Raw genomic sequence first — 24,939 nt, 5'->3', positions numbered from 1 at the left:
TGATAATGCCTAGGACCCAAGGGCTAGCCGTAATTTTCTCCCATTCTTGGAAAAAAATTTTTAGTCTGCCTCCTACTGGAGGGACCGGCTCCTCAGTTCCTGTCCCTGCGGAAGGAGGATCCCCTAAACATGGCACCTTTGCCTTTTCCTTCCTTTGTGGCCCAGCGGTTTTGATTCTCCGCTGATCTTCCCCGGCCGAAGGGTCTTCTCCTAAACGCCCTCCTATAAAATGGGAGAGGAGGGTTAGGGAATCCTTTTTTCCTTTCTTTTGCCTTCGTAAGGATTTCATCTAAGGCTCTTCCAAATAAGAACTCACCCTCGCAAGGAATGGTACACAGTTTTGCTTTCGACTGAGTGTCGCCTCTCCAGCTTTTAAGCCACAGGCTACGCCTGGCGTTATTAGCCAACCCCGCTGTTCTGGCTGCCATACGTAAGGAATCAGCCGAAGCATCCGCTATATATGCTGCTGCACCGCGGATTAGTGGTATGGCGGCTCGTAGTTTGTCTCTAGGGATCTTCTGGTCTATTTGCTGGTCTAGCTGATCGATCCAGACCAGCATAGAACGAGCTGTGCAGGTACTAGCTATTGCCGGTTTAAATGTGCCGGTAGCTGCTTCCCATGCCCTCTTCAAAGAGGCGTCAGCTTTGCGGTCAAGCGGGTCTTTTAAAATGCCCGTGTCCTCCACTGGTAAGACCGTTTGCTTTGAGGCGGAGGCCGCTGCCGCATCTACCTTTGGGACCTTACCCCATGTCAACAACTCTTCGTCGTCGAAGGGGTACCTTCTTTTTGAGGTTGAGGGAAGATACCCTCTCTGGTCCTGTCTCTCCCATTCTTTCTTAACCAGCGCTTTTATTGCTGGAATAACTGGAAAAACTCTCCTCTTTTTGTCCGTCAGACCTGCAAACACGATTTCTTGAGTCGTCTGCGGCTCCTTTGTGTCCGTGCATCCCATTGTATTCCTCACGGATTTAACTAGATTATCCATATGATCTAAGGGAAAACAGCCGCGGCCCTCCATCTCTGAGGAGGATGCTGATGTGGATGCGTTGGAACTATCTGAGACTACTTCGCCTTCATCGGTGTCTACAACCGCTGGTTTGGTAGTTTCGATATTAGAGGGCCTGCTCTGGTTTAGGGCCTGTAGCTCTTCCCTAATTATGGCCCTTATGTCTACGGCTGATGCCTGTTTTGCCGTCTCATTAATGCATTTTTTGCATAGCCTTTTTGTGTAAGATTCCGGTAACGGACGTGCACACAGGGCGCACTCTTTATTTTTTGATTTTTCCTTCCTTTTTGCCTGAGACATGATGACGGCAGGGGAGAGAGTAGAGAGAGAGAGAGATAGAGAGACATTTTATCAGCTTGATAGGCAGAGCGCGACGTCCACTCACCCAGGGAAGCTGTAGGTACTGGCTCAGGCTGCGAAGGAGGCTTGTTGGCGTGGCTTCTGTGGCTACGATCCGAGGACCCTCGTCTTGCATGGTCCTTGGTTGCTGCTGCGTCGCCTGCCTGGGGATGCGTGTCCTGTCTCGGTGAAGACATGATTGCACGCCATATCTCTGCGCCCCAGGCTTTTTGTAAGCCCCTTCATACCTGGTACCTCCCCCTCCAGGTGCGCCTATTTGCGGCTCATTAGTATGCGCTTCAGCGCTGACACTAGCCGCTTGTGCAGATTGAATCGCTCTCTCTTTTTTTTTTTTTTTTTTTTTTTTTTTTTTTTTTTCTTCTGCTGGAGGGGGCGGGGAGCGCCTCTATGCCTGCGGTGCCGCCCATCCGCGCGTGCGCTGTGAGTCGAGGAACCTCCGGTAACCCGGAAGTTCCTCCTTACCACATCCTGCCGCTCTGCATGTGCGTCCTCCTGGACGCTGAAGCCTTCTAGGAACGCCGGAGGTTGCCGTTTCCTCCGGTTCCTGCGCACCCACATGGACCGGAATGGATCCTCCTGCCCGGTGTCATGTTCTACGCAGAGGAACCCCCGGTCGGCGCCACCCGGTACCGGCGTTTCTGCATCTCCGTTACTGCCAGCCGAGGAGGGAGCCGGATTCCAGCACTCCCCCCCCGTCGCTGCTTCTGAAGCCGGAACCCCTGCCGTTCTTGCAGATACTGCACAGGCGGTTCCTTGGCCCAGGTAAGTCTGTAGCGTATCCTGCGGTTCCGTTTAGGAACAGGAAACCAACTGAGGGGGAGAGGTGGACCGCCCTCTTTTATCTCTGTAGGTTTCCTGTTCCTATGGGCGGATCCCTCTCTCCAAGTGGGTGCTGTCGTGGCGAAGGGTAAAAATGCAAAAATAAGTACAAATGAGCCTGTCGCTGTCGGGGAATCTATGGGTCACAGTATTCTAATAAAAGACTTCTAACGTTGACCTTGTGTTGTGTATTCCAGCTTTCCAGATCCGCCTCTGATGACAGGTGTACTGGAGCCAAATGTGAAGCTGAGGAAAGCTGAGCGACTGTATGAAGGCCAACTAGTGGGCCCCGAGTCACTGGCCAACATCGGAGGTACCACATTACTTGTATCTGCTCTGTGTGATGTTGTGGCACCAGTGGTTTCCATCAAGCGGACCTCATAAAGAGGACCCTAGTAATTTCCATCATATCAATGGGAAGAATAACGCCGCACACAGACAGAGCTTTGGTTTCTGTGGAATCTGTCGAGTCAGCCAAATCTGCTAGATGTAATTTAGTAACTGCTCTTGAATTCATTTTTTCATAAATCATCAGTGACGTGAAGATAAGACACTATATGATATGTCTATAGGGGGAAAGTTAAAATCTTTCCCACTTTAAGTCTACCGCGCTGATCAGTCACTATCAAAAACTGCTCAAATCTGTCTACGGATCTGGCTGCAGTAAGGAATCAAATTACACTTGCTGCCCATAGAAGCCTGTGGAGAAGGGAGTGGTTAGAACAGAATCGGAGTGCGCAGTGAGAAACTGCTTAAGCCTCTAGTATATAGGGGAAAAGACTTGTAAAAAATGCAGGATACAGTTTATAAAATGGCCAGAAGTAGTCTTAGTCCTCATGTACACACTCAACAGCTCATTCTGAAAAGTTATATGAAAGTGCAGTTACTTGTTAAAGAGTTTCTGTCATAGATACATAGATGATAACTTGGTGATCACATGAATTCTTGACAGTCGTACCTGAATGGAGTGGGAGTCTAGCATGCACGACACCACCCCACTCACTGTCTACGGGACTGCCGGAGATAACCGAGTGCTGGGCCTCAGTAATCAGCAAGTTATCATCTATCCTACGGATACCTGATAACTGGGGTTTTCCGGTTTAAATCAACAAGTCTGCAGTTACTCTATGTGATTGCAGACTTGTGGATCCTCACATTGCGTAATATGCATACTCCCAGCCAAAATCCGACTAAATGGACGCTGCCTCACTCAGTGCAAGTATATTAAGCAAAACCAGATGCATTGTAGTCGGGTTGTGGCCAGTAGTATGCATATTACTTGCTTGAGGTCACATGACAGACATTAACCGGTGCCAACACCAGAGAATCCTGACAGCCTGCAATGCACGCAGTGTGAGGATTCACGAGTCTGCAGTCACATAGGTGACTGCAGACTTGTCGTTTTAGACCGGACGGCAACTTTTAAACTTGGTAAAATTCCTTCTAAGAGGTTCTCCCAGCTAATATTAATATGTTCCATTATCATATCAGGGTCTTGCTTCCAGGTATCTGACATATCCTTATGGTTGTATTTCTGATTTTCTCTAGATGTCCTGTTTACTGGCACTGCTGATGGACAAATTCTGAAGATTGAAGATGACAAAATCCACACCATAGCGAGACTCGGGAAACCCCCTTGTGGTAAGAAATATAATCCGCATGTTTGTAACATAGAATGTAGCTTTCACGTCTCCATTACTGATCTCAGATAATGGGGAGATGCTGAGATGAGTGACCGCTCTCCGGGTGTAAGGGGCCTTTTAAACAAGCTGACCGCGGCCCCTTAAACGACTTCTGATTGGCTGTGTACAAGCCACTCTGCGGTCGCTTTGTGACCTGTGTAAACAGGCCAACCAGATCTCCATACACGCAGAACAATCATTAATTCAATCAATCTGTGCATGTAGAATATCATTGATATCGACAGCCCACCTCCTGAATGTTTACACAAATCGGTAATTGGAAAATAAGTTATCTATTGGCTCGTCTAAAAGAGACTTAATGCCTCCGAAAAGAGGTGTCAATCACTGTTTTTAGTCTGTAGGAGCATGATGTAATAAAAAAATCACATTGAAGGTATCAGTGTTGTGTATTAGGCTATGTGCGTATGTTGAGTATTTGCTTGCAGAAATTTCTGCAAGGTTTCTGCATCTCTTGGCAGGAAAAACGCGCATTTTTGTACAGCAATGAATGCGTTTTTGAGCTAAATGAAAGATATTTTTAAAAAGTTTTGTGATGTAATATATTGGTTCAACATCACCTTTTTTCTTGCTGATGCAGTGGCATCAGAATAATGGGATTAGGGCTTGGTGTCAGCAGCTGTCATTGACACCTTGCTCTAGGCTTATTAATGAAAAGGTGTTGACACCCTCATTACTAAGCCGATAAGTAAACACAAACACACACACACACAAACCTACACACACATTGTCACCAGCCTATGTATGAGTATTAACAAAACGAACATGCATAGGCTGTAGCCAGACAGCAACTGGCCAGCCAGTAGCGTCCTGGATGCACGGCTGAATGGGGGCCGACACTTTCCTGCACTGACAGCGTGTGACGTTACGGGCTAAGGCTACGGAGCATAGCTGGGGCCAAAAAACCTATGAGTTTCGAAGGCAAAACGTGCTTCTTCGTCAGACGGAGCAGTCCTGGCTCTGCCCGGCTCTATTCACTACTTGATCTCCAGTCAGGCGAGCTCATTCACCTCATCCTCCCAGCCTGTCACATACCTATTCAGCGCCCTTGTGGATCATTCACTGTGAAAAAATGACTGTCAAATGTAAAGGGTCTCAGAACAGAAAATCATATGAAAAAACCTTAACAACGATACTTTATTATTAAAAGACCAAAGGTCACACCACAAAGTGAACAGAACAAAAAAACAAAACGTGTCCAATCAGTACCCAAATAAAAACATGTAATGGGGGTTTCCTAGGAGTCCCTATTAACGTCTAAGGCTCAATCCTTCCTTGCCGCGGAGGTTGGCACCCTAGGGGGAGCGTTGTGGCGCCCCCGCTCAACGATGGCTGTCCCTGTGGACCCTGATGTACCCTGCAGCCACTGGGGATCCCTTCCCCGATGCTAAGGGGGCCCCTATCGATAGACAGAGATCAACTGTGTTAAGGAGGACCCTAATCCCCAAATACAATTAAAAATCAAAGGAACACATTTATGTACTGGCATTAAAGTGATGGCATATCAGTGACACGAGTCAAGTAGATACGACAGATACAATAGATAAAGTCCACAGCATATAGAGTATCATTAACATGAGGTTAGATCAGAATGGCACAAAAATGCAAACTCCACAGATGATCAATCACTCAGTAGCCAAAGATTAGATGTATAGTGACCAATACATGCCACCTGACTGGAGAAACAGTGCCAATGAATAAATAGTTCAAACACTCAGTGATCAATTGCTGCAGATACTCATCGTGTCAAACGCCTTCTGCCATGTACGTGAAGCGCCTCGACGCGTTTCGCCCCATCTGGGCTCATCAGGAGGGCCGGTCTCAGTGAAAATAGTGTCCTGATGTGGTATAGTCGATGTGCTGGCCTGATATCCCTTATTTTATAGTTACCGCCACAGCGTTCGCCAGCTCCGGACGCTATGAAGGGACACACCCCCTTAACACCACTGCGCATGTCACGACTCAAGGAGACTCACCCATTGGTTGTAAAGTGTCTCATTCACTTCCTCACATCGAGTACGCCTATCATGATTTAGGTAACGCCCCTTTCACGGATGTAAATAAAATCCTCGTATTATACTGCGTTTACTGATAGACGCGCAAGACACCGGGGGGTGGGCATGTGTCAACAAGAGAATGCACTGACACTCAACATAACCCAGTCTCCAACACGCATATCGCCCATCAAAACACCTCAGCACGATTAAACTTTGATTAAACTGCGATATGAAACGCAATCAATGTTGATCTATGGTGGAAATCATCATATTAGTAGATGTATTCTATCCTCAATTCATATATATATATATATATTTGGCCAATGTGTATAATTAGACACAGTAATTGTTCATGGCAAAGCAGAGGCAATACAAACTAATATCCTCATAGGAAAGCATGCATTTTAATGCCCGTGTTCATCTCTTATGAATGGTGCCAAATACGGCACCCTGTTAATAGGTGCATTACATGCTCTATTAGTGTCTGTTACGCCAATACATACATCTGTGATTGGCCAGTAATATGCCTCAAAATACCTTAATCATCTGGGTGGTCTCAAGGCGGGGTGTCAATTCCCCAGTAGTGTAAGAGGGAATTTTTGGTCATCAAAATAATTTGTCATGGTAAATCCATGTAGGTCTCAAAACTAGACCTAAACAAGAATTTGGAAAACAGTCCAGTCTTACAGTTGGTCCTCATAAAAATTATATCTGGGTTGATTCAAAATTTGATATGTATCAAACCCATGAAGAAGGATGAAGAATCACAGAAAAAATCACAAAAAAAATCACAAAAAACAGGCAAAAGATAATTGTTCATTTAATCCCCTTGGTTCACGACTCTCCATCCTGAATATCCATTCACACTCTCTTTTTAGGATGGTTTTATCTGTGTTGCCTCCTCTAGGGTTAATGTTCACTACCTCAATAATCATGAACCTGACCTCCGCAAGGGAATTATTGTGGACTAATAGCATGTGCTTAGCCAAAGGGGTATCTCTCCCATTCCTGATATCTCCCATGTGCTCACCTACTCTGCGTCTGAATTCCCTCTTGGTTTTCCCTATATAATCCTTAGGGCAAGAGCAAGTGGCTAGATAGATCACTCCAGTGGTCTTACAGTTTGAGAAATTACGTTGATAGAAGGTTTTTCCCGTGGCCGCACTGCAAAAGGATTTGTTGGGTTTCATCCACCTACATAGGCTACAGTCCCCACACTTAAAGAAACCAATAGGTTTCCTCTCAAGCCAAGTACCCTTCGGTTCAGGCCTCTTATATTGACTATGTATTAACATGTCTCTAATAGACTTCCCTTTCCTGAATGTGATATTAGGGCGTTCGCCTATCAGACTTCCAATGTCTGGATCTAATTTAAGAATATCCCAGTGTCTTGTAATAATTCTCCTAACTTCTTGATGTTTATCATCAAATGTACCAATGATTCTGACTATTTCAGATGTATCCCTTTCCGTACGTTTCTGTAGGAGTTTCTGCCTATCCGCTCTTTCAGCAAAATTTAATGCTGCATCCAAGACATGTGTCGGATATCCCTTTTCCCTAAATCTATTAAACATGTCACCAGCCTGACTATAAAAAAGATCTTTTCTCGAACAATTTCTCCTCAGTCTAAGGAACTGGCTTTTAGGGATTCCTCTCTTGAGAGGGACAGGGTGATGACTCTGCCAGTGAAGCAAACTGTTGGTACTAGTGGGTTTACGATGGATACTTGTTGAGATATTCCCGAAAGATTCTCTCCTGATTTTAATATCCAGGAAGGCCAGTTCTTGCTTCTCAATTTCAAAGGTGAATCTGAGATTAATATCATTATGGTTAAGCTCGTTAACGAACATCTCAAATTGTTGTTTCGATCCCGACCATACAACAAAAACATCATCTATATAGCGATACCACATAGAGATGTGTTGCTGCCACCATTTTGTGTCACCTCCGAACACAATAGTCTCCTCCCACCAGCCCAGGAACAAATTTGCATACGACGGGGCACAGGGGCTCCCCATCGCAACATGGGCTGTTGGTTATGGTGCCAGCGTTAAATATTGCCTCTACTCCCCTGTATTGGAGGATCGGTTTCATCTGCCTTTGTTCGGGTCGATTTGTGCTGCCTTCCATTGAGCGCTATGTACCCACTGCGCATGCGGGCTTTGAATGGCCGATGGGGGACATGCGCAGTAAAAATGATTCATGATGGTGCCTGGCAGACCCTTGTGGGCTATAGATGCAGTGGGTGCGCTTTTGAGAGACTGTGTCTCTGCACGGTGAGTTCCACTTTTGACCTATCCGGAGATAGTGCAGTCAGTTCCGGGCTGTATACACGCAGGTCTCGTGCTGAGGTGTTTTGATGGGCGATATGCGTGTTGGAGACTGGGTTATGTTGAGTGTCAGTGCATTCTCTTGTTGACACATGCCCACCCCCCGGTGTCTTGCGCGTCTATCAGTAAACGCAGTATAATACGAGGATTTTATTTACATCCGTGAAAGGGGCGTTACCTAAATCATGATAGGCGTACTCGATGTGAGGAAGTGAATGAGACACTTTACAACCAATGGGTGAGTCTCCTTGAGTCGTGACATGCGCAGTGGTGTTAAGGGGGTGTGTCCCTTCATAGCGTCCGGAGCTGGCGAACGCTGTGGCGGTAACTATAAAATAAGGGATATCAGGCCAGCACATCGACTATACCACATCAGGACACTATTTTCACTGAGACCGGCCCTCCTGATGAGCCCAGATGGGGCGAAACGCGTCGAGGCGCTTCACGTACATGGCAGAAGGCGTTTGACACGATGAGTATCTGCAGCAATTGATCACTGAGTGTTTGAACTATTTATTCATTGGCACTGTTTCTCCAGTCAGGTGGCATGTATTGGTCACTATACATCTAATCTTTGGCTACTGAGTGATTGATCATCTGTGGAGTTTGCATTTTTGTGCCATTCTGATCTAACCTCATGTTAATGATACTCTATATGCTGTGGACTTTATCTATTGTATCTGTCGTATCTACTTGACTCGTGTCACTGATATGCCATCACTTTAATGCCAGTACATAAATGTGTTCCTTTGATTTTTAATTGTATTTGGGGATTAGGGTCCTCCTTAACACAGTTGATCTCTGTCTATCGATAGGGGCCCCCTTAGCATCGGGGAAGGGATCCCCAGTGGCTGTAGGGTACATCAGGGTCCACAGGGACAGCCATCGTTGAGCGGGGGCGCCACAACGCTCCCCCTAGGGTGCCAACCTCCGCGGCAAGGAAGGATTGAGCCTTAGACGTTAATAGGGACTCCTAGGAAACCCCCATTACATGTTTTTATTTGGGTACTGATTGGACACGTTTTGTTTTTTTGTTCTGTTCACTTTGTGGTGTGACCTTTGGTCTTTTAATAATAAAGTATCGTTGTTAAGGTTTTTTCATATGATCATTCACTGTGATCAGCACAGCACCTTCATTCAGCAGAGTTAGGGTAAGTCTGCATAAGTTCCGTCACCGCTCATTAGTGAATCTTGCTGGCGTGGTAGATCTGTATCTCCTGCACGCTCTGAGTATCGGGTTTATGTGTGAAAGGCAGGACGTTTACTTTCACTTTCATTTTTATCATTACTGAATGCTATTTGGAGCGCGGTACCTTCCTCTATCTACTCAAAAATAAAATAATAAACCACATATATTCCTCACCTGTCTGCCGAGAAGGTAATCCTTAATGTCCCACGACAATCCTGATCACTTTGACAGCAGTCACATCAGTGATGTGACTGCTCGAAAAGACAGCCTGCGATACACCGACAGGAGGTAATCACTCCCGCAGTGTATCACTGAGCTTCCGTGAGAGTTCACCAGAGTTCATCAGTTCCGATTTCCTTTACGGCACCACTGCTGTGTGGGAAAGTTCTTGCTCAGCTGTGTCATAAGCTAATGAACTCCGGTGACCTCTCACGGCAGCTCAGTGATACACTGCGGGAGTTATTACCTCCTGTCAGTGTATTGCTGGTGGCCTGGTAGAGCAGTCACATCTCCCGATATGACTGTTCTACACGTGAAATCGCCGTGGGACAATCTGGGTTACATGGACTATGGCAGACAGGTGAGTTGGTTTACCATTTTACATTTTTTCCAAGAGACGAGGGCATTGGGGATTGGGCGTTAGGTGAGTATAATGGGTTTTTATTGGAATGTGTATGTAATTTTACTTTTTTTTTTTTTTTTTAACTGAGCACAGGCATCAGCAGATGAGACTACATCTCCCATCAGTGGCACCTGTTGTCACTGTTATCAGTGACAACAGATGTAACCCGATGGGAGCAGTAGTCTCATCGGCCCATGCCTGCGGGTACAGTCACAGCTGCGGGGTCACGCTGACATCTGACGGCATGATCCTGCAGCGCTGTGACCAACAGCCTGCGGTAGCGTTACCGCAGGTCACAGTCACAGCTGTGGGATCATGCTGACATCTGACAGCATGATCCTACAGCGCTCTAACCGGCGGTCTTACCCGCGATAACGCTACCTCGATAAGAACCACCGCATCAGTGTTTCCCACGCTGTCACACAGATGGCAGTGTGGGAAACACCATAGGATGCCGGTAAAACGCAAAACAAAAGCTCAGCAAATCCGCAAACATTTTTATACCTGCCGTTTTTGCTGTGGATTTGACTGACTCAATTGAAGTTAATGGGTGTGGAAACGCTGCAGAAATGCAAAAAGTATTGACATGCTGCAGAAAAAACACACTGCAAATACGCACAGAAATTTACTGATCATGTCCAAAACACTTCAGGATTGTTATTGAATTAACTTGCATAAGGATTCCATTGCGTTTTTGGACCATTTCCACGTGGAATAAAAAAAAACGCTGCAAAAACGCCTCAAAATCGCACCATTTGCACACAGCCTTATAGACCTGATGGGTCAGCTTTAGAGCGTGGTATAGACCTGATGGGTCAGCTTTAGAGCGTGGTAGTGACCTGATGGGTCAGCTTTAGAACGTGGTAGTGACCTGATGGGTCAGCTTTAGAGCGTGGTAATGACCTGATGGGTCAGCTTTAGAGCGTGGTAGTGACCTGATGGGTCCGCTTTAGAGCGTGGTAGTGACCTGATGGGTCCGCTTTAGAGCGTGGTAGTGACCTGATGGGTCAGCTTTAGAGGGTATTATAGGCTTGATTGAATTGTTCATAGTTTAAGCTGACCAATCTAATCAGTTTATTTCTCATTTTAGTTCCTCTAACAAATAATTAAGACTTTATTTCTCTATCACTTCATTGGGGGACACAGGAAACCATGGGTGTATGCTGCTGCCACTAGGAGGCTGACACTATGCAGAAAAAAAGTTAGCTCCTCCTCCGCAGTGTACACGCTACCGACAGGAAATAGGATGTTCAGTTTAGCTTAGTGTCAGTAGGAGGTGGACACGGGTCTTTCATTAGACCCTTACCTACCTCAATGTGTGTCGTTCCTTTTCAGATACCAGGAGGGATACAGTGTGAAAGGTCATAACTGTACACCCACAAAGAGACTATGAGTACGGCGTGTACTGCCACCCCGTATCCTCATACGTCTAGCCGGCAGGACCCAAACCCCTAGCACAGAAGCGTGCTTAGGTGATCCAGACCTGGTCCTGGCCCTTCGTCTCCCACCTACTCGCCCACCAGAGCCTGTTAGTTGGATGATATGTGACGTCCTGCAACATGTTCCGGACGTCTGACACCACAGGGAGAAGAGGTAAACATTGCATAAGAAGATAGGTAAAGAACAGGAAACCCCCTTTGTTCCAGTAGTCTAGGCCCGGCTTATATCGGGCCGAGTCCTCCCCTCTCCCTGGCCGCTCTCCTGCCGCACATGTGGGGAGCTCATTCCCTGCAGAGGTCGGCAAAGCCCTAACCACCGCTCGCCGAGTGCTGTGTGTTTCAGGCTTCCCCCAGCTGGTACCCTATTCAGCAGAATAGGCGAAGGTGGGCAGCAGCCTGCTCTCCTTAGCGCTTCCCCCCGCACCCGACTACCTTTCTGGTAGGATCCAGGTGATATCTCGATTTTTCGGGCCTCCGCGCCGCCCCCCCCCCCTTCGTCGGCGGTCTCCTGGATCTAATCTAGGCCCCGGCTTCAATTGCGGCCTAGTCCTCGGTAGCCCCGCCCCATCCTCTCTTGTTTCGGGCGGGCTTTTTTCGCACCCGTCTTCCCTCAGCTGCTCCCTGCACCCAGCGCAAGCTCCGCCCTCCGTCCGGCCTCCATTGCGACGCAGAGAGAATATCCTTCGCCGCCATCTTTCTGTCCGCAGAGCTGACGGGTCTGCCCCCGTTCGGGCTGTACAGAGTGGAGTTGTGCACAGCGCGCCCTTTTCTAAGGCGGGTAGGTGGGGACCCTGAGCGGCCATATTGGTGTGAGCACACCGGTAATGACTCTGTCCTGCCTGCGGGCACCGCGGTCCTCGTCACCGCTCAGTTTTGCTCTCTTCTCTCACTTGCAAAAGGAGATACGTCTTCCTGGACCTTGGCATCCTCCCTGCGTCGGCATCCACCACAGCGGTCGTATTCTCCCAGCGTGGGACACTGTTAGTGCCTTCACCGGTTAGGACCAGCTGTTTCCTGCCTATCTCCCCTCAGCCAAATCGGATACAATGCGGAGTATAAGGGTACGTGCACACGCTGCGGAATCCGCTGCGGATTAACCCGCACAGATTTTGCAAAAACCGCAGATAATCCGCAGGTCCAAAGACCTGCGGATTATCTGCGGTTTTGCCTGCGGTTTGGTCCTGCGGATTCACTATCTCCACAATGGTGGAGATAGGAACCCGCAGCGGTTTCCGCAGAAAGAATTGACATGCAATTCTTTCTGCGGATTCAAAACCGCAGCAAATCCGCGCGGTTTTTTCCGCAGCGTCGGCACAGCGTTTTTTTTTTTCCCATTCAAATGAATGGTACTGTACACCGCAGCTAAAACTGCTGCGTGTCCGCAGCGGCCAAAACCGCTGCGGAAACGCAGCGGAATCCGCAGCGTGTGCACACAGCCTTAGCCCCTCATAGTAAAATTAAGCAGGGCCACACTTTCCGCAGGTCCAGTGATGGAGCAGAGGATCCATCTTAGCTATTGCGTCTCATGTGAAATGCGCTATAGTCGAACAGTCCCTGGAGCAGTACAGTCTCTAACGTAATGGTTTTCTGGAGCCGTATAGTCTCTGAAGTAATTGTACTCTAGAACTGCACAGGCACTGACGTAATAGTACTCTAGAATCGTGTATTTTCCTGGCGTAATTGTAATCTTCTGCCACTCGGTCTGTAGTGCATCAGTATGTCTGGCATAGCACACAGAGGCTTGTAGAGCCACGCTGCTGTCTTCGGTATTTGCCGCATGGCGTTGGCCTGGTAGGAGGTTTCACTCGCACGTTTTTTCATCGGAGATCTGATTTTGTCACACGGCTGTTGTGTTTTCCGCCATTGCAGATATGTGCCTTGATTTCAGCAGAGCAACACTCAACCATTTCTTCACACATAAAGGTGCTGGAGCCGTGGCATAGCATCTGCTCCCATATCTACTGCTCACAGGCACTCGCCCTTCCTTTTTTTCTGCAGCCCCCTCCGGACGCTGGCTTCATACTGCTCTAAGCAGAATAATGTGCGGCTTCTATCTCTTCACGTCTGCAGTATTTAGGCCGGCCTTCCACCTGGATAGAAGTTCGTGTTACCTGGCAATTGTCTTCTGTGGATCAGTGGATAAAGAAGCTGACCACAACTCGCTGGTCCAGAGGTTGGAACTATAGCACACAACAGAGAGTACAGTTAATCTCTTTCTGATCCCAGGCCTAATGTTCTACCGTCATAAGAATTGACTGGTCAGAATCTACTTTACTACAGTCTTCGTAGTACGGCTTACTACACGTGAAGCCGTCATTCTACCTAATGTCGTCAAGTATCCAGACCTAGACCGCTACACAGAAGCCGTTATTCTGCCTAATGCCGTCAGGTATTCAGACCTAGACCGCTACACAGAAGCCGTTATTCTGCCTAATGCCGTCAGGTATTCGGACCTAGACCGCTACACAGAAGCCGTTATTCTGCCTAATGCCGTCAGGTATTCAGACCTAGACCGCTACACAGAAGCCGTTATTCTGCCTAATGCTGTCAGGTATTCAGACCTAGACCGCTCACACAGAAGCCGTTATTCTGCCTAATGCCGTCAGGTATTCGGACCTAGACCGCTACACAGAAGCCGTTATTCTGCCTAATGCCGTCAGGTATTCAGACCTAGACCGCTACACAGAAGCCGTTATTCTGCCTAATGCCGTCAGGTATTCGGACCTAGACCGCTACACAGAAGCCGTTATTCTGCCTAATGCCGTCAGGTATTCGGACCTAGACCGCTACACGTGAAGCCGTCATTCTACCTAATGTCGTCAAGTATCCAGACCTAGACCGCTACACAGAAACCGTTATTCTGCCTAATGCCGTCAGGTATTCGGACCTAGACCGCTACACAGAAGCCGTTATTCTGCCTAATGCCGTCAGGTATTCGGACCTAGACCGCTACACAGAAGCCGTTATTCTGCCTAATGCCGTCAGGTATTCGGACCTAGACCGCTACACAGAAGCCGTTATTCTGCCTAATGCCGTCAGGTATTCGGACCTAGACCGCTACACAGAAGCCGTTATTCTGCCTAATGCCGTCAGGTATTCGGACCTAGACCGCTACACAGAAGCCGTTATTCTGCCTAATGCCGTCAGGTATTCGGACCTAGACCGCTACACAGAAGCCGTTATTCTGCCTAATGCCGTCAGGTATTCGGACCTAGACCGCTACACAGAAGCCGTTATTCTGCCTAATGCCGTCAGGTATTCGGACCTAGACCGCTACACAGAAGCCGTTATTCTGCCTAATGCCGTCAGGTATTCGGACCTAGACCGCTACACAGAAGCCGTTATTCTGCCTAATGCCGTCAGGTATTCGGACCTAGACCGCTACACAGAAGCCGTTATTCTGCCTAATGCCGTCAGGTATTCGGACCTAGACCGCTACACAGAAGCCGTTATTCTGCCTAATGCCGTCAGGTATTCGGACCTAGACCGCTACACAGAAGCCGTTATTCTGCCTAATGCCGTCAGGTATTCGGACCTAGACCGCTACACAGAAGCCGTTATTCTGCCTAATGCCGTCAGGTATTCGGACCTAGACCGCTACACAGAAGCCGTTATTCTGCCTAATGCCGTCAGGTATTCGGACCTAGACCGCTACACAGAAGCCGATATTCTGCCTAATGCCGTCCCCTCAGGGCTGCGGTATGATCAGACCATGTTCCTGTCCGGTCAGACACAGCCATTACACAGTACACAGCAGGGGCACAGTTATAACATCTCAGCACAGGAACATTTTTTTTTTTTGTAATGCATCTAATTGTGGAGCTTATTATTATTCCAAGATCTATTAATTAAAATGTTGATTACAGTTCACTTTTGTTCGTGGAAAAACCACTGTAACAAGGAGTTGTACGAGCAGTGGACAACTCGTCCTAGCTGCAGGATAATTCTTCTAGTGACATGCAGGACTACGATTTGTCATCTATACGATTCCCTACAGTCCTCACTTCAGGTAAATAGGGGAAATCTTGTGGGTGTCGGACACAAGGTGGTTAGGGAAGGAATACTTAGAAGAATCTGTCTGTTTAGTGTTCCCAGCTTGTATTGCAGACAGGTCTCAACAAGACATCGCCGGAGGTTATCCATCTACGCTGTCAGCCGCTCGCTGGGTAAAGCAGTCGTGATGATTGACAGCGGAGGCTCATTGTGGGAAAATACTTAAGTTTGATCAATTACTTTCTATTTGTTACAAGATCCCATCAGTATAATTAGAGGCTTCAGGAAATGTTGTGTCCTATTATTATGTTCCTGTAATCCTGGTGTCAGACAATATTGGCTCGCACGTATGCTTATTACTGATCTCAGTGTTCTCATGTGAGGGAGAGGCGTAAAAAGAAAAATCTCACTCTTGATATTCCACCTTTTCTGATGAAATCAGTTGCGTGTACGTCCCATACAGTACAGCTATTGGATACTAAATAGATTACTGGGATATGTCAAAGGAAACTGCTCAATGGTTAATACATTTGCACAATTTGAACAAACGTGATTGTCCTTTGTCGTAATGGGATCTTTGTACGTTCATGAAAACTAATTCTATATACTCGCCATTAGGCATTACTTTGCATCCATCGTATTATAGTAACTATAGTTGTGGTCTTCTTGTCATCCATCAGAAAGCCGAATATATATATTTTTTCAATTTATTACCTATAGAAAGCAGGGTAAGGGTGAGTATGCTGAAAGGTTATTGACCTTCTCTGCCAGGGTAAGGGTGAGTATGCTGAAAGGTTATTGTCCTTCCCTGCCAGGGTAAGGGTGAGTATGCTGAAAGGTCATTGTCCTTACCTGCCAGGATAAGGGTGAGTATGTCTGGATGCAGATGTTACCGCAAGGCGAACCCATAACACACGTGACCCAGGATACAGCGCCTCCAGTGGGGCGAATTTAAATAATAAAACGTGCAGATGGATACACCGCCTCCACCCGGCGAATTTAGGAATTACACGTTATACATACATTCTGGAAACCTCGCCTCAGTAAGGCAAATTAAATAATAAGGGGGACCTGGGTAACATTAACAATGGTGGGCCCTGCAATAGGGAATGGGGACATGGAGACCTCCTGCACTCCCCTGAGCCAGTGTCCCTGCACTCCTCACATTCCCTATACAGGCTCCGCACCTGTCGCCGCACGCGAACCTTAAACCCTTGCTCGCCCTGACCCTAAACCCTCACTAGGGAATTGGGCGGTGCGGAGACTAATCCCACCACTGCACTAATAACACACATGAGGGAAATAGACAATACAGGGGGACACCACTTAGCTTTATGCTCTGTGCTTATGCTCCTGCAACAGAGCCCTCCACCTGTGTGCGTCTTCTCCTCCACCCGGATCCATCACCATAAACAGGATCCTTCACCATAGTGCAGCCTTGGAGCAGAGTCCACCACCAGTTGCTGCTGCTTAGTAACAGAGTCCCAAAGATGAGTTCAGCTTCTGCCACGAAGTCAAGCATGCTTGAGTCCAGCTCAGCAGCCAAGTCCCACATGGTGAGTGCCACTCTCCATAGTCGCCACTCCACCAGTCCATGCAGACACTTCCTGCTGACACCATAACTGCGACCCCACCACGCCATGCCAGCCTTTCGTCCAGATACCATAGCTGACACACGTCCCCCCTGGCTAAGCTGCACAGGACTCCTCCTCAGCTCCATCTTTCCACAAGGCTCTCACCAACTCAGAATCAATGAATGAATATCACCAGCAGTGATTACACACCCTGAGACTCATTTATAGAGCCCCACACCTGATTCATAATTGTGTGCGCATTAAACCTAAAGTGCGATACCACTAACCACCACCGGGGACAGTCAAGTCACTTTGGCAACTTGCCAAAAGGAAAAAAGTTCACTCTGTGCTTTTAAAACTGTCAGATCAAATTCAGATCATGACACTATCTATCACAAAGAAACAGATCAAATCAGTATGAAACGCCATAATTCATCCTTGTCCAGATTTATGTTGGCATCATCACTCCAATTCACGTTTCGCAACAAGCTTTCTCAGGGAGTGTAGGAGTTGAGATAGAGAGAGTTATTGCCTTATAAATCCCAGTAAATAGATAATGTTCAAATACTATAACAAATATAAAATTAGGTGGATTTTATTACTTCCGTATGACAGTCATGCTGATTTTTGTGATCTCGCTCTCAACTACGCCCCTGTCAATGTTGTGGTGTCAATGACCTCGGAGCAGAGCGATTTTGAGATCAAAGTGGCCAAGCGCCATCATGTACACACCTCGTGCACTGGATATCTTGGAAATATGCAGTGAAATCTCCAATGTAATTATTAGTGTGAATAACAGTTATAATGTACGTTTCAATGCTGTGTGGCCATTTCAGTAGACCTAATGTATGAAAAAAATAAAATCTGTACAAAAGAAAGCATGCTGAGCTGTGTACTAATTATGCATGCAGTGATCAATGGAAAGTGTTAGGAAACAAATATGTGAGATTGAAACATGTGGAAGAGCATAACAGAAATTCTGAAAATTTAAGTGTATCTGAAGTGGTGAGCATGTACATATCTCGATTGGTAATATTTCTTTTTATAGTTATTGGACGTTTGTCTTTTTACTGGGCTTTGTAATGCAACTGTTATGAGCAGGTTCACACTGACCCCAAGGAAACATTTCACCTACACCCAACTGGTCCCTGTTCAGACTAGAAAGACCCTAGCCGTACAGTTATAAAACACCACCATGGACCTGGCTACCTAAAAGGCCGTCGATGGGTTGTTCATACCTTGTGAGGAACCAGAGGGGAGGCCGCAGCACACTACCTACAAGGGGAAAGGAAAGTGTTAGGAAGGATACCAGAACCCAAGGTGGGAAACTAAGACACATTTAAATAATGAGGAGGGTCCAAGGTTAAGGAGTACCAAACATAAATGGAACAACTAAAATCTTCCAAGAACAATGGGAAAAGGAAAGGGTGCTAGGAGAGAAAGCAAATTAACTTTCAGAAAGAATACATCTGGAGTTTACCCATTGTTAACCCTCTTAAGATAAAGAGCTGTAACTCCTAAGTACCACATCCACCAGAAAATATAGCCAGCAAGGAAGTGCATATATACATATAAAGCCCCACCCAGAAAGTATATGGTAAACCAAGAAGGGAGAATAAGGACAATGGAACAATCAGCATTTGGACAGGGAAGAAAAGGCAATAGCGCAACAAGCGGAAGAGCCGATCACAAAACAGGTCACCAGAACGAATTGCCAAACAGTCATGACAGTAACCACTCCACCTTTGCTCTTTAAACTCCCTGAAGAATCGAATTGTGAAATGCTCATTGGAATGAGGGTGCAGTTAAGCAGCTTGTTTGCGACAGCATAAATTTGGGTCTGTAAGCAGGATATTCATACTTACTTATTTGATTTATACTGCATTTTCTTATTTTGTGTGATGGACATTATATACTTCAATCTTTCAATCTGGATTGAGCATCTACTTTGTTTCTCACTTGAGTTACTACACTATATTTACCTATGATTGTTTGCGGGCTGTCATTGAGAAGTCTGCTTCTCCGCCTCCATTATTTGTACTACTTTTTTTTTTCGTATATGTTTAGCTGTAATATTTCCTAGTTTTCTGAACTAGAAGATGACATATTAAGGTATATTGTTCTCTTGAACTTTATCCATGTAGAATTCGGATAGTATTGGGTTTCATGTTCATGGCTGATCCTATACAGACTCTCTTTTGGTCTCTGACAGGTAAATGTTGGTAAACATTTGGTGAATAAACCAGGAGCTTTAAGCTGTGTGTCTTGGAAGCTTCCAGATAGATTAATAAACCTCGAAATCGCCTGTTCTGAATGGATCCCTTTACCATTTTTACACTCCGTTTTTGTCTTTGTTGCTCTCTTACTTAATTCTACATTATGCTTTTATTAATAGGAACCCGAGACAATGAACCGAACTGTGGAAGACCCCTTGGACTCCGCATCGGCCCTAATGGGACACTTTTTGTGGCAGATGCTTACCAGGGATTATTTGAAGTGAATCCCACCACGGGTGTGTAACGCTGGGAATGTTGGTGCCGGTGAGGGTCACGGTGTACTGTTCTAATAATGTCCCTTCTTCTGTAGGAGCGGTGGTGCAGCTGGTATCTTCTGCCACACCAATTCAAGGAAAGAAATTGTCCTTTGTCAATGATCTTACTGTGACCAGTGACGGCAGGAAGATATACTTCACCGATTCCAGCAGCAAATGGCAGAGACGGGATTACCCTTATCTGGTCATGGAGGCCACGGACGATGGACGGCAAGTATTACGTGTATTTCTGGTTTCAATACAGATGATATTACCTTGTTAATAAATGTCAAAAATATCACACTTCCCCCCCCCCCCCAAAATGTTGGTGGATATCATTTTTCTTTTCTTGCTCATTTTGGTCTCCTTGAGTTCCCTAAAAAGAAATTAACTATCAATACTGTGATGATGGTCCTCCTGTCTAATTACAGCAGCTTTATATTATGCTCTCACTAGGCAATTTTCTTGCGTAGTTATAAAGCATCTAGTGCCTGCTTCCATGACCCCTTTATTGTTTCCTTATTAACGGGGAATCGGTTAGCACGTTTCTGCTATTTAATCTGAGAGCAGCATGATATTGGGGCAGAAACTGATTCCAGCCATTGGTTTTGCTGTTTAACTACAATCAGTGTTTTATCAGCTAGAGATTATCACTTAAAGGGAAGGTGCCGCAATTTTATATAATTTGCAAAAAAAGAGTAAGTAACAAAACATGTTGTTAAAGCAAATGTTGTACTAACTAGGATTTATGGTTTGTTTGTAATAATGTTTTAATGTAGCCACTGGGCGCTGACATCTTGATTTGCAGATCTGTGGAGGACTCATACAGTCTGCAAATATGGCCGTCCCTGGACATAGGAGACTGCGGTCGGCTCCCGACCCCACCATGCAGCCTCATTAGCAGAGAACTGGGCACGCCCCTGTGGGCTGCACCATTCACTGCTGTAGGTGTGGCTGAGCGCCATTTTACTGTAGCCCAGTGCTATCTGCTGAGCTCGACTTTCTGCACCGTGCTTCCTGCTCCAGCTCCACTGTCCTCCTGCTCTGTCTCTGCCTCCTCACTCACACACAGCCCCAGTGATCTCCGGTAATCTGACACCTTTGCTTTTATAGTGACAGTGACATATACAGCGCATAGTCTAGTGTATGGGGGGGGGGCAGTTACACCAGTGTGAGCATATCTGTAATACTGTCTCCTGTGATACTGCCTGCTGAGCCATGTATCTAATCCTATCCTGTGTGATACTGCCTGCTGAGCTGTGTATCTAATCCTATCCTGTGTGATACTGCCTGCTGAGCCGTGTATCTAATCCTATCCTGTGTGATACTGCCTGCTGAGCCGTGTATCTAATCCTATCCTGTGTGATACTGACTGCTGAGCCGTGTATCTAATCCTATCCTGTGTGATACTGACTGCTGAGCCATGTATCTAATCCTATCCTGTGTGATACTGACTGCTGATCCGTGTATCTAATCCTATCCTGTGTGATACTGTCTGCTGAGCCGTGTATCTAATCCTCCCCTGTGTGATACTGACTGCTGAACAGTGTATCTAATTCTCTGCCGTGTGGTACTGCTCTCCTGAAATACTCTGTGCTGCTGTCACCCTGCTGGTTTTATGTGTGATCTACATGGTGGTATTGTGTATGATCTATATGGCGGCATTGTGTGTGAAGTATATGGCGGTATTAATTGTGATCTGCTAAAAGGGGACCCATTCTAGGGTGGTTCTGGCTGAGCACCTGCACACGGGTCAGGGGTATTAGGTGCAGTCAGGGGAGGGCTGGTGAAGCAGCTGAAGAGAGGGGACTCATTTTTATCGTTACTGTATGGCTCCATTCCCCCCAGCCTGCTTCCCAGCGTCACCCCGGACTGCGCCTGTCGCCTCGCTTTCACACATCGCCAGGACAGAATCTGAGGAGAGGAATGGGGTCTTTGCATGCAAAGTCTGGATCAGAACAGGCCATCAATCAGCAGAAATGTTTCCTGGATTTCTGTGCTGCTGTCTCCCTGCTCCTCCCCCATATATCTCCCTCTGTGCCCCCCATAGACCAGCGCACTGCTCTCCTGAAATACTCTGTGCTGCTATCACCCTGCTCCCAGAATCCTTGCTGCCTGCCATGCTCAGTGACCAAAGACCCCATTCCTCTCCTCAGATCCTGTCCTGGCGATGTGTGAAAGCGAGGCGACAGGGCCTGATATATGGTGGAGGAGCAGGGTGACAGCAGCACAGAGTATTTCAGGAGAGCAGTGTGCAGGCCTATGGGGGGGGGCACCCTGTTCGGTGCCAGGGATTGTACATAGAGCGCTGTGTTTTATACACATGGATGGACCGTCTTCTTGTCTGCTCCACAGAAATCCAGGAAACATTTCTGCTGATTGATGACCTGTTCTGATCCAGACTTTACATGAAAAGACAGTCAGTAACTTTGCAGGCCCCATCAAAATGGCTGCTGACTGTGTTCCTAAATGTCATCCTCTCTTTTCCCTTAGCAAGCACCCAGTAGGGGAGGAGAGGAGTGATACCACACCCATGTCAGCAGATTCCACCCATACAGTGTCCATTTTAGGGCATGATCATATATCAAAAACAAACATCATGGACACTGTACACCCATAATTACTGCAGGACAATAATGTGAGCTAGTTGTACACTAGGTTTTTGTGCCAAACTTCAGTAGCTGCTCCCCTAGTGTTAACAAGTGGAAATGCCAAACTTTTTAAAATTATTTTTCATATTTTACAAAATTAAAAACAAATGATAATATTTTTTAAGAAAATGTAAACATTAATTCTTTACATTTTTTCAATTGCTGAAAATTTTTTTTTGGGATGGCACCTTCCCTTTAAGGACTAGGTGCTTTGTGCCTCCTAGTCCAGTCACGCTTATTATTATTATTATTATTATTATTATTATTATTTATTGTTATAGCGCCATTTATTCCATGGCGCTTTACATGTAAGGAGGAGTATACATAAAAACAAGTACAATAATCTTAAACAATACAAGTCATAACTGGTACAGGAGGAGAGAGGACCCTGCCCGCGAGGGCTCACAATCTTCAAGGGATGGGTGATAATACAGTAGGCGAGGGTAGAGCTGGTCGTGCAGCGGTTTGGTCGATCGGTGGTTACTGCAGGTTGTAGGCTTGTCGGAAGAGGTGGGTCTTCAGGCTCTTTTTGAAGGTTTCGATGGTAGGTGAGAGTCTGATATGTTGTGGTAGAGAGTTCCAGAGTAGGGGTGATGCGCGAGAGAAATCTTGTATGCGATTGTGGGAAGAGGAGATAAGAGGGGAGTAGAGAAGGAGATCTTGTGAGGATCGGAGGTTGCGTGCGGGAAAGTACCGGGAGACGAGGTCACAGATGTATGGAGGAGACAGGTTGTGGATGGCTTTGTATGTCATGGTTAGGGTTTTGTAATGGAGTCTCTGGGCAATTGGGAGCCAGTGAAGGGATTGACAGAGGGGAGAAGCTGGGGAATAGCGGGGGGACAGGTGGATTAGTCGGGCAGCAGAGTTTAGAATAGATTGGAGGGGTGCGAGAGTGTTTGAGGGGAGGCCACAGAGCATGAGGTTGCAGTAGTCAAGGCGAGAGATGATGAGGGCATGGACTAGGGTTTTTGCAGATTCTTGGGTGAGGAATGAACGGATTCGTGAAATATTTTTGAGTTGAAGTCGGCAGGAAGTGGAAAGGGCTTGGATATGTGGTTTGAAGGAGAGATCATCGTCAAGGATTACTCCGAGGCAGCGAGCTTGTGGGACTGGGGAGAGTGGGCAGTCATTTACTGTAATTGATAGGTTCGTAGGGGGGGTCACGTGAGATGGGGGAAAGATGATGAATTCTGTTTTGTCCATGTTGAGGTTCAGAAATCTAGCGGAGAAGAATGATGAAATAGTGGACAGACATTGAGGGATTCTGTTTAGTAGGGAGGTGATATCTGGTCCAGAGATGTAGATATGTGTGTCATCAGCGTAAAGATGATACTGAAAGCCATGAGATTCTATGAGCTGTCCCAGGCCAAAGGTGTAAATAGAGAACAGCAGGGGCCCAAGGACTGAACCTTGTGGGACTCCGACAGATAGGGGGCGAGGTGAGGAGGTGGTGTGTGAGTGGGAGACGCTGAATGTCCGGTCTGTTAGGTATGATGAGATCCAGGATAGGGCCAAGTCTGTGATGCCGAGGGATGAGAGGGTCTATAATAATAGGGAATGGTCCACTGTGTCAAAGGCAGCCGACAGGTCCAGGAGGAGGAGGACAGAGTAGTGTCGCTTGCTCTTGGCGGTCTTTGGTGACCTTAGTAAGGGCAGTTTCAGTGGAGTGGTGTGACCGGAAGCCAGATTGTAAGCGGTCGAAGAGGGAGCAAGAAGAGAGATGGGAGGACAGTTCAAGGTAGATGTGTTGTTCCAGTAGCTTGGAGGCGTAAGGGAGAAGTGATATAGGGCGATAGCTAGATACAGAGGATGGGTCAAGAGAGGGCTTTTTGAGGATAGGTGTGATGGAGGCATGTTTAAAGCTTGAGGGGAAAACACCAGTTGTTAGTGATAGGTTGAAGAGATGGGTTAGGGTTGGGATGAAGACTGTGGTGAGGTGTGGGATGGGATCGGGTCAAGTGCACAGGTGGTGAGATGTGATCTTGAGAGTAGAGTGGAGAGTCGATCTTCTGTAATGGTGGAGAAGTTGGTTTTGAAGGTGGAGGGCTGGGAAGTCAGGAGGAAGGGCTCTGGGGGTTGTTGACCAAAACTGTCTCTGATGTTATCAATTTTCTGCTTGAAAAATGAGGCAAAGTCTTCAGCTGAGATGAGTGGGGAGGGAGGAGGTGCTGGGGGGCGGAGGAGAGAATTGAAGGTGTTGAATAACTGTTTAGGGTTGTGAGACAGGGAGGATATGAGAGATGAGAAGTAGGTTTGTTTAGCTGTGGCGAGTGTGGTCTTGAAAGTAGTGAGGGACTGTTTGAATGCGATGAAGTGCTCGTTGGAGTGGGATCTTTTCCATCTGCGCTCAGCAGCCCTGGAAGCTCGCCTCAGCTCTTTGGTCAGGCTGGTGTGCCAGGGCTGTCTGATGATTTTGCGAGTTTTGGTATGTGTAAGTGGGGCAGCGGATTCCAAAGCTACAGCTATTGTGGTGTTATATAGAGCAGCAGCGTCATCTGCATTGTGTAAGGAACTTATATCTGTGAGAGGGAGGAGGGATTCAGAGAATGAGTGTAGGTCAAGGTGTTTAAGATTCCTGCGAGGGTGTGAAAGTTTGTGGGGTGGGGATTGTAGACATGGAGTGAAGAGGGAAGAGAATGTGAGCAGGTTGTGGTCAGAGAGAGGAAGAGGTGAGTTAGAGAGGTTAGATAGGGAGCAGAGGCGGGTGAAGATGAGGTCCAGTGTGTGG

The 24,939-nt window shown here is 46.8% G+C and overlaps 2 protein-coding genes across 2 annotated transcripts in view; one reads left to right on the top strand and one right to left on the bottom strand.

The window, feature by feature from the left end:
• Nucleotides 1-24,939, bottom strand: part of CST7 (cystatin F) — a 148,805-nt gene that overhangs the window by 29,259 nt on the left and 94,607 nt on the right. The window lies entirely within an intron of this gene.
• The window catches only part of APMAP (adipocyte plasma membrane associated protein), a 50,316-nt gene that overhangs the window by 12,923 nt on the left and 12,454 nt on the right, over nt 1-24,939 (top strand). Inside the window, exons 3-6 of the mRNA XM_073557467.1 lie at nt 2,384-2,499; nt 3,735-3,827; nt 19,426-19,542; nt 19,617-19,791. Coding sequence (XP_073413568.1) covers nt 2,384-2,499; nt 3,735-3,827; nt 19,426-19,542; nt 19,617-19,791 — 501 coding nt within the window. The remainder of the gene's footprint in view (nt 1-2,383; nt 2,500-3,734; nt 3,828-19,425; nt 19,543-19,616; nt 19,792-24,939) is intronic.

Source organism: Dendrobates tinctorius, unplaced genomic scaffold (assembly GCF_039654945.1).
Source record: "Dendrobates tinctorius isolate UK_male_01 unplaced genomic scaffold, ASM3965494v1 ptg000250l, whole genome shotgun sequence".
In the NCBI taxonomy this organism is placed as follows: domain Eukaryota; kingdom Metazoa; phylum Chordata; class Amphibia; order Anura; family Dendrobatidae; genus Dendrobates; species Dendrobates tinctorius.
The sequence above is the reverse complement of the archived record's forward strand: the minus strand, read 5'-3'. Positions and strand labels throughout refer to the sequence as shown.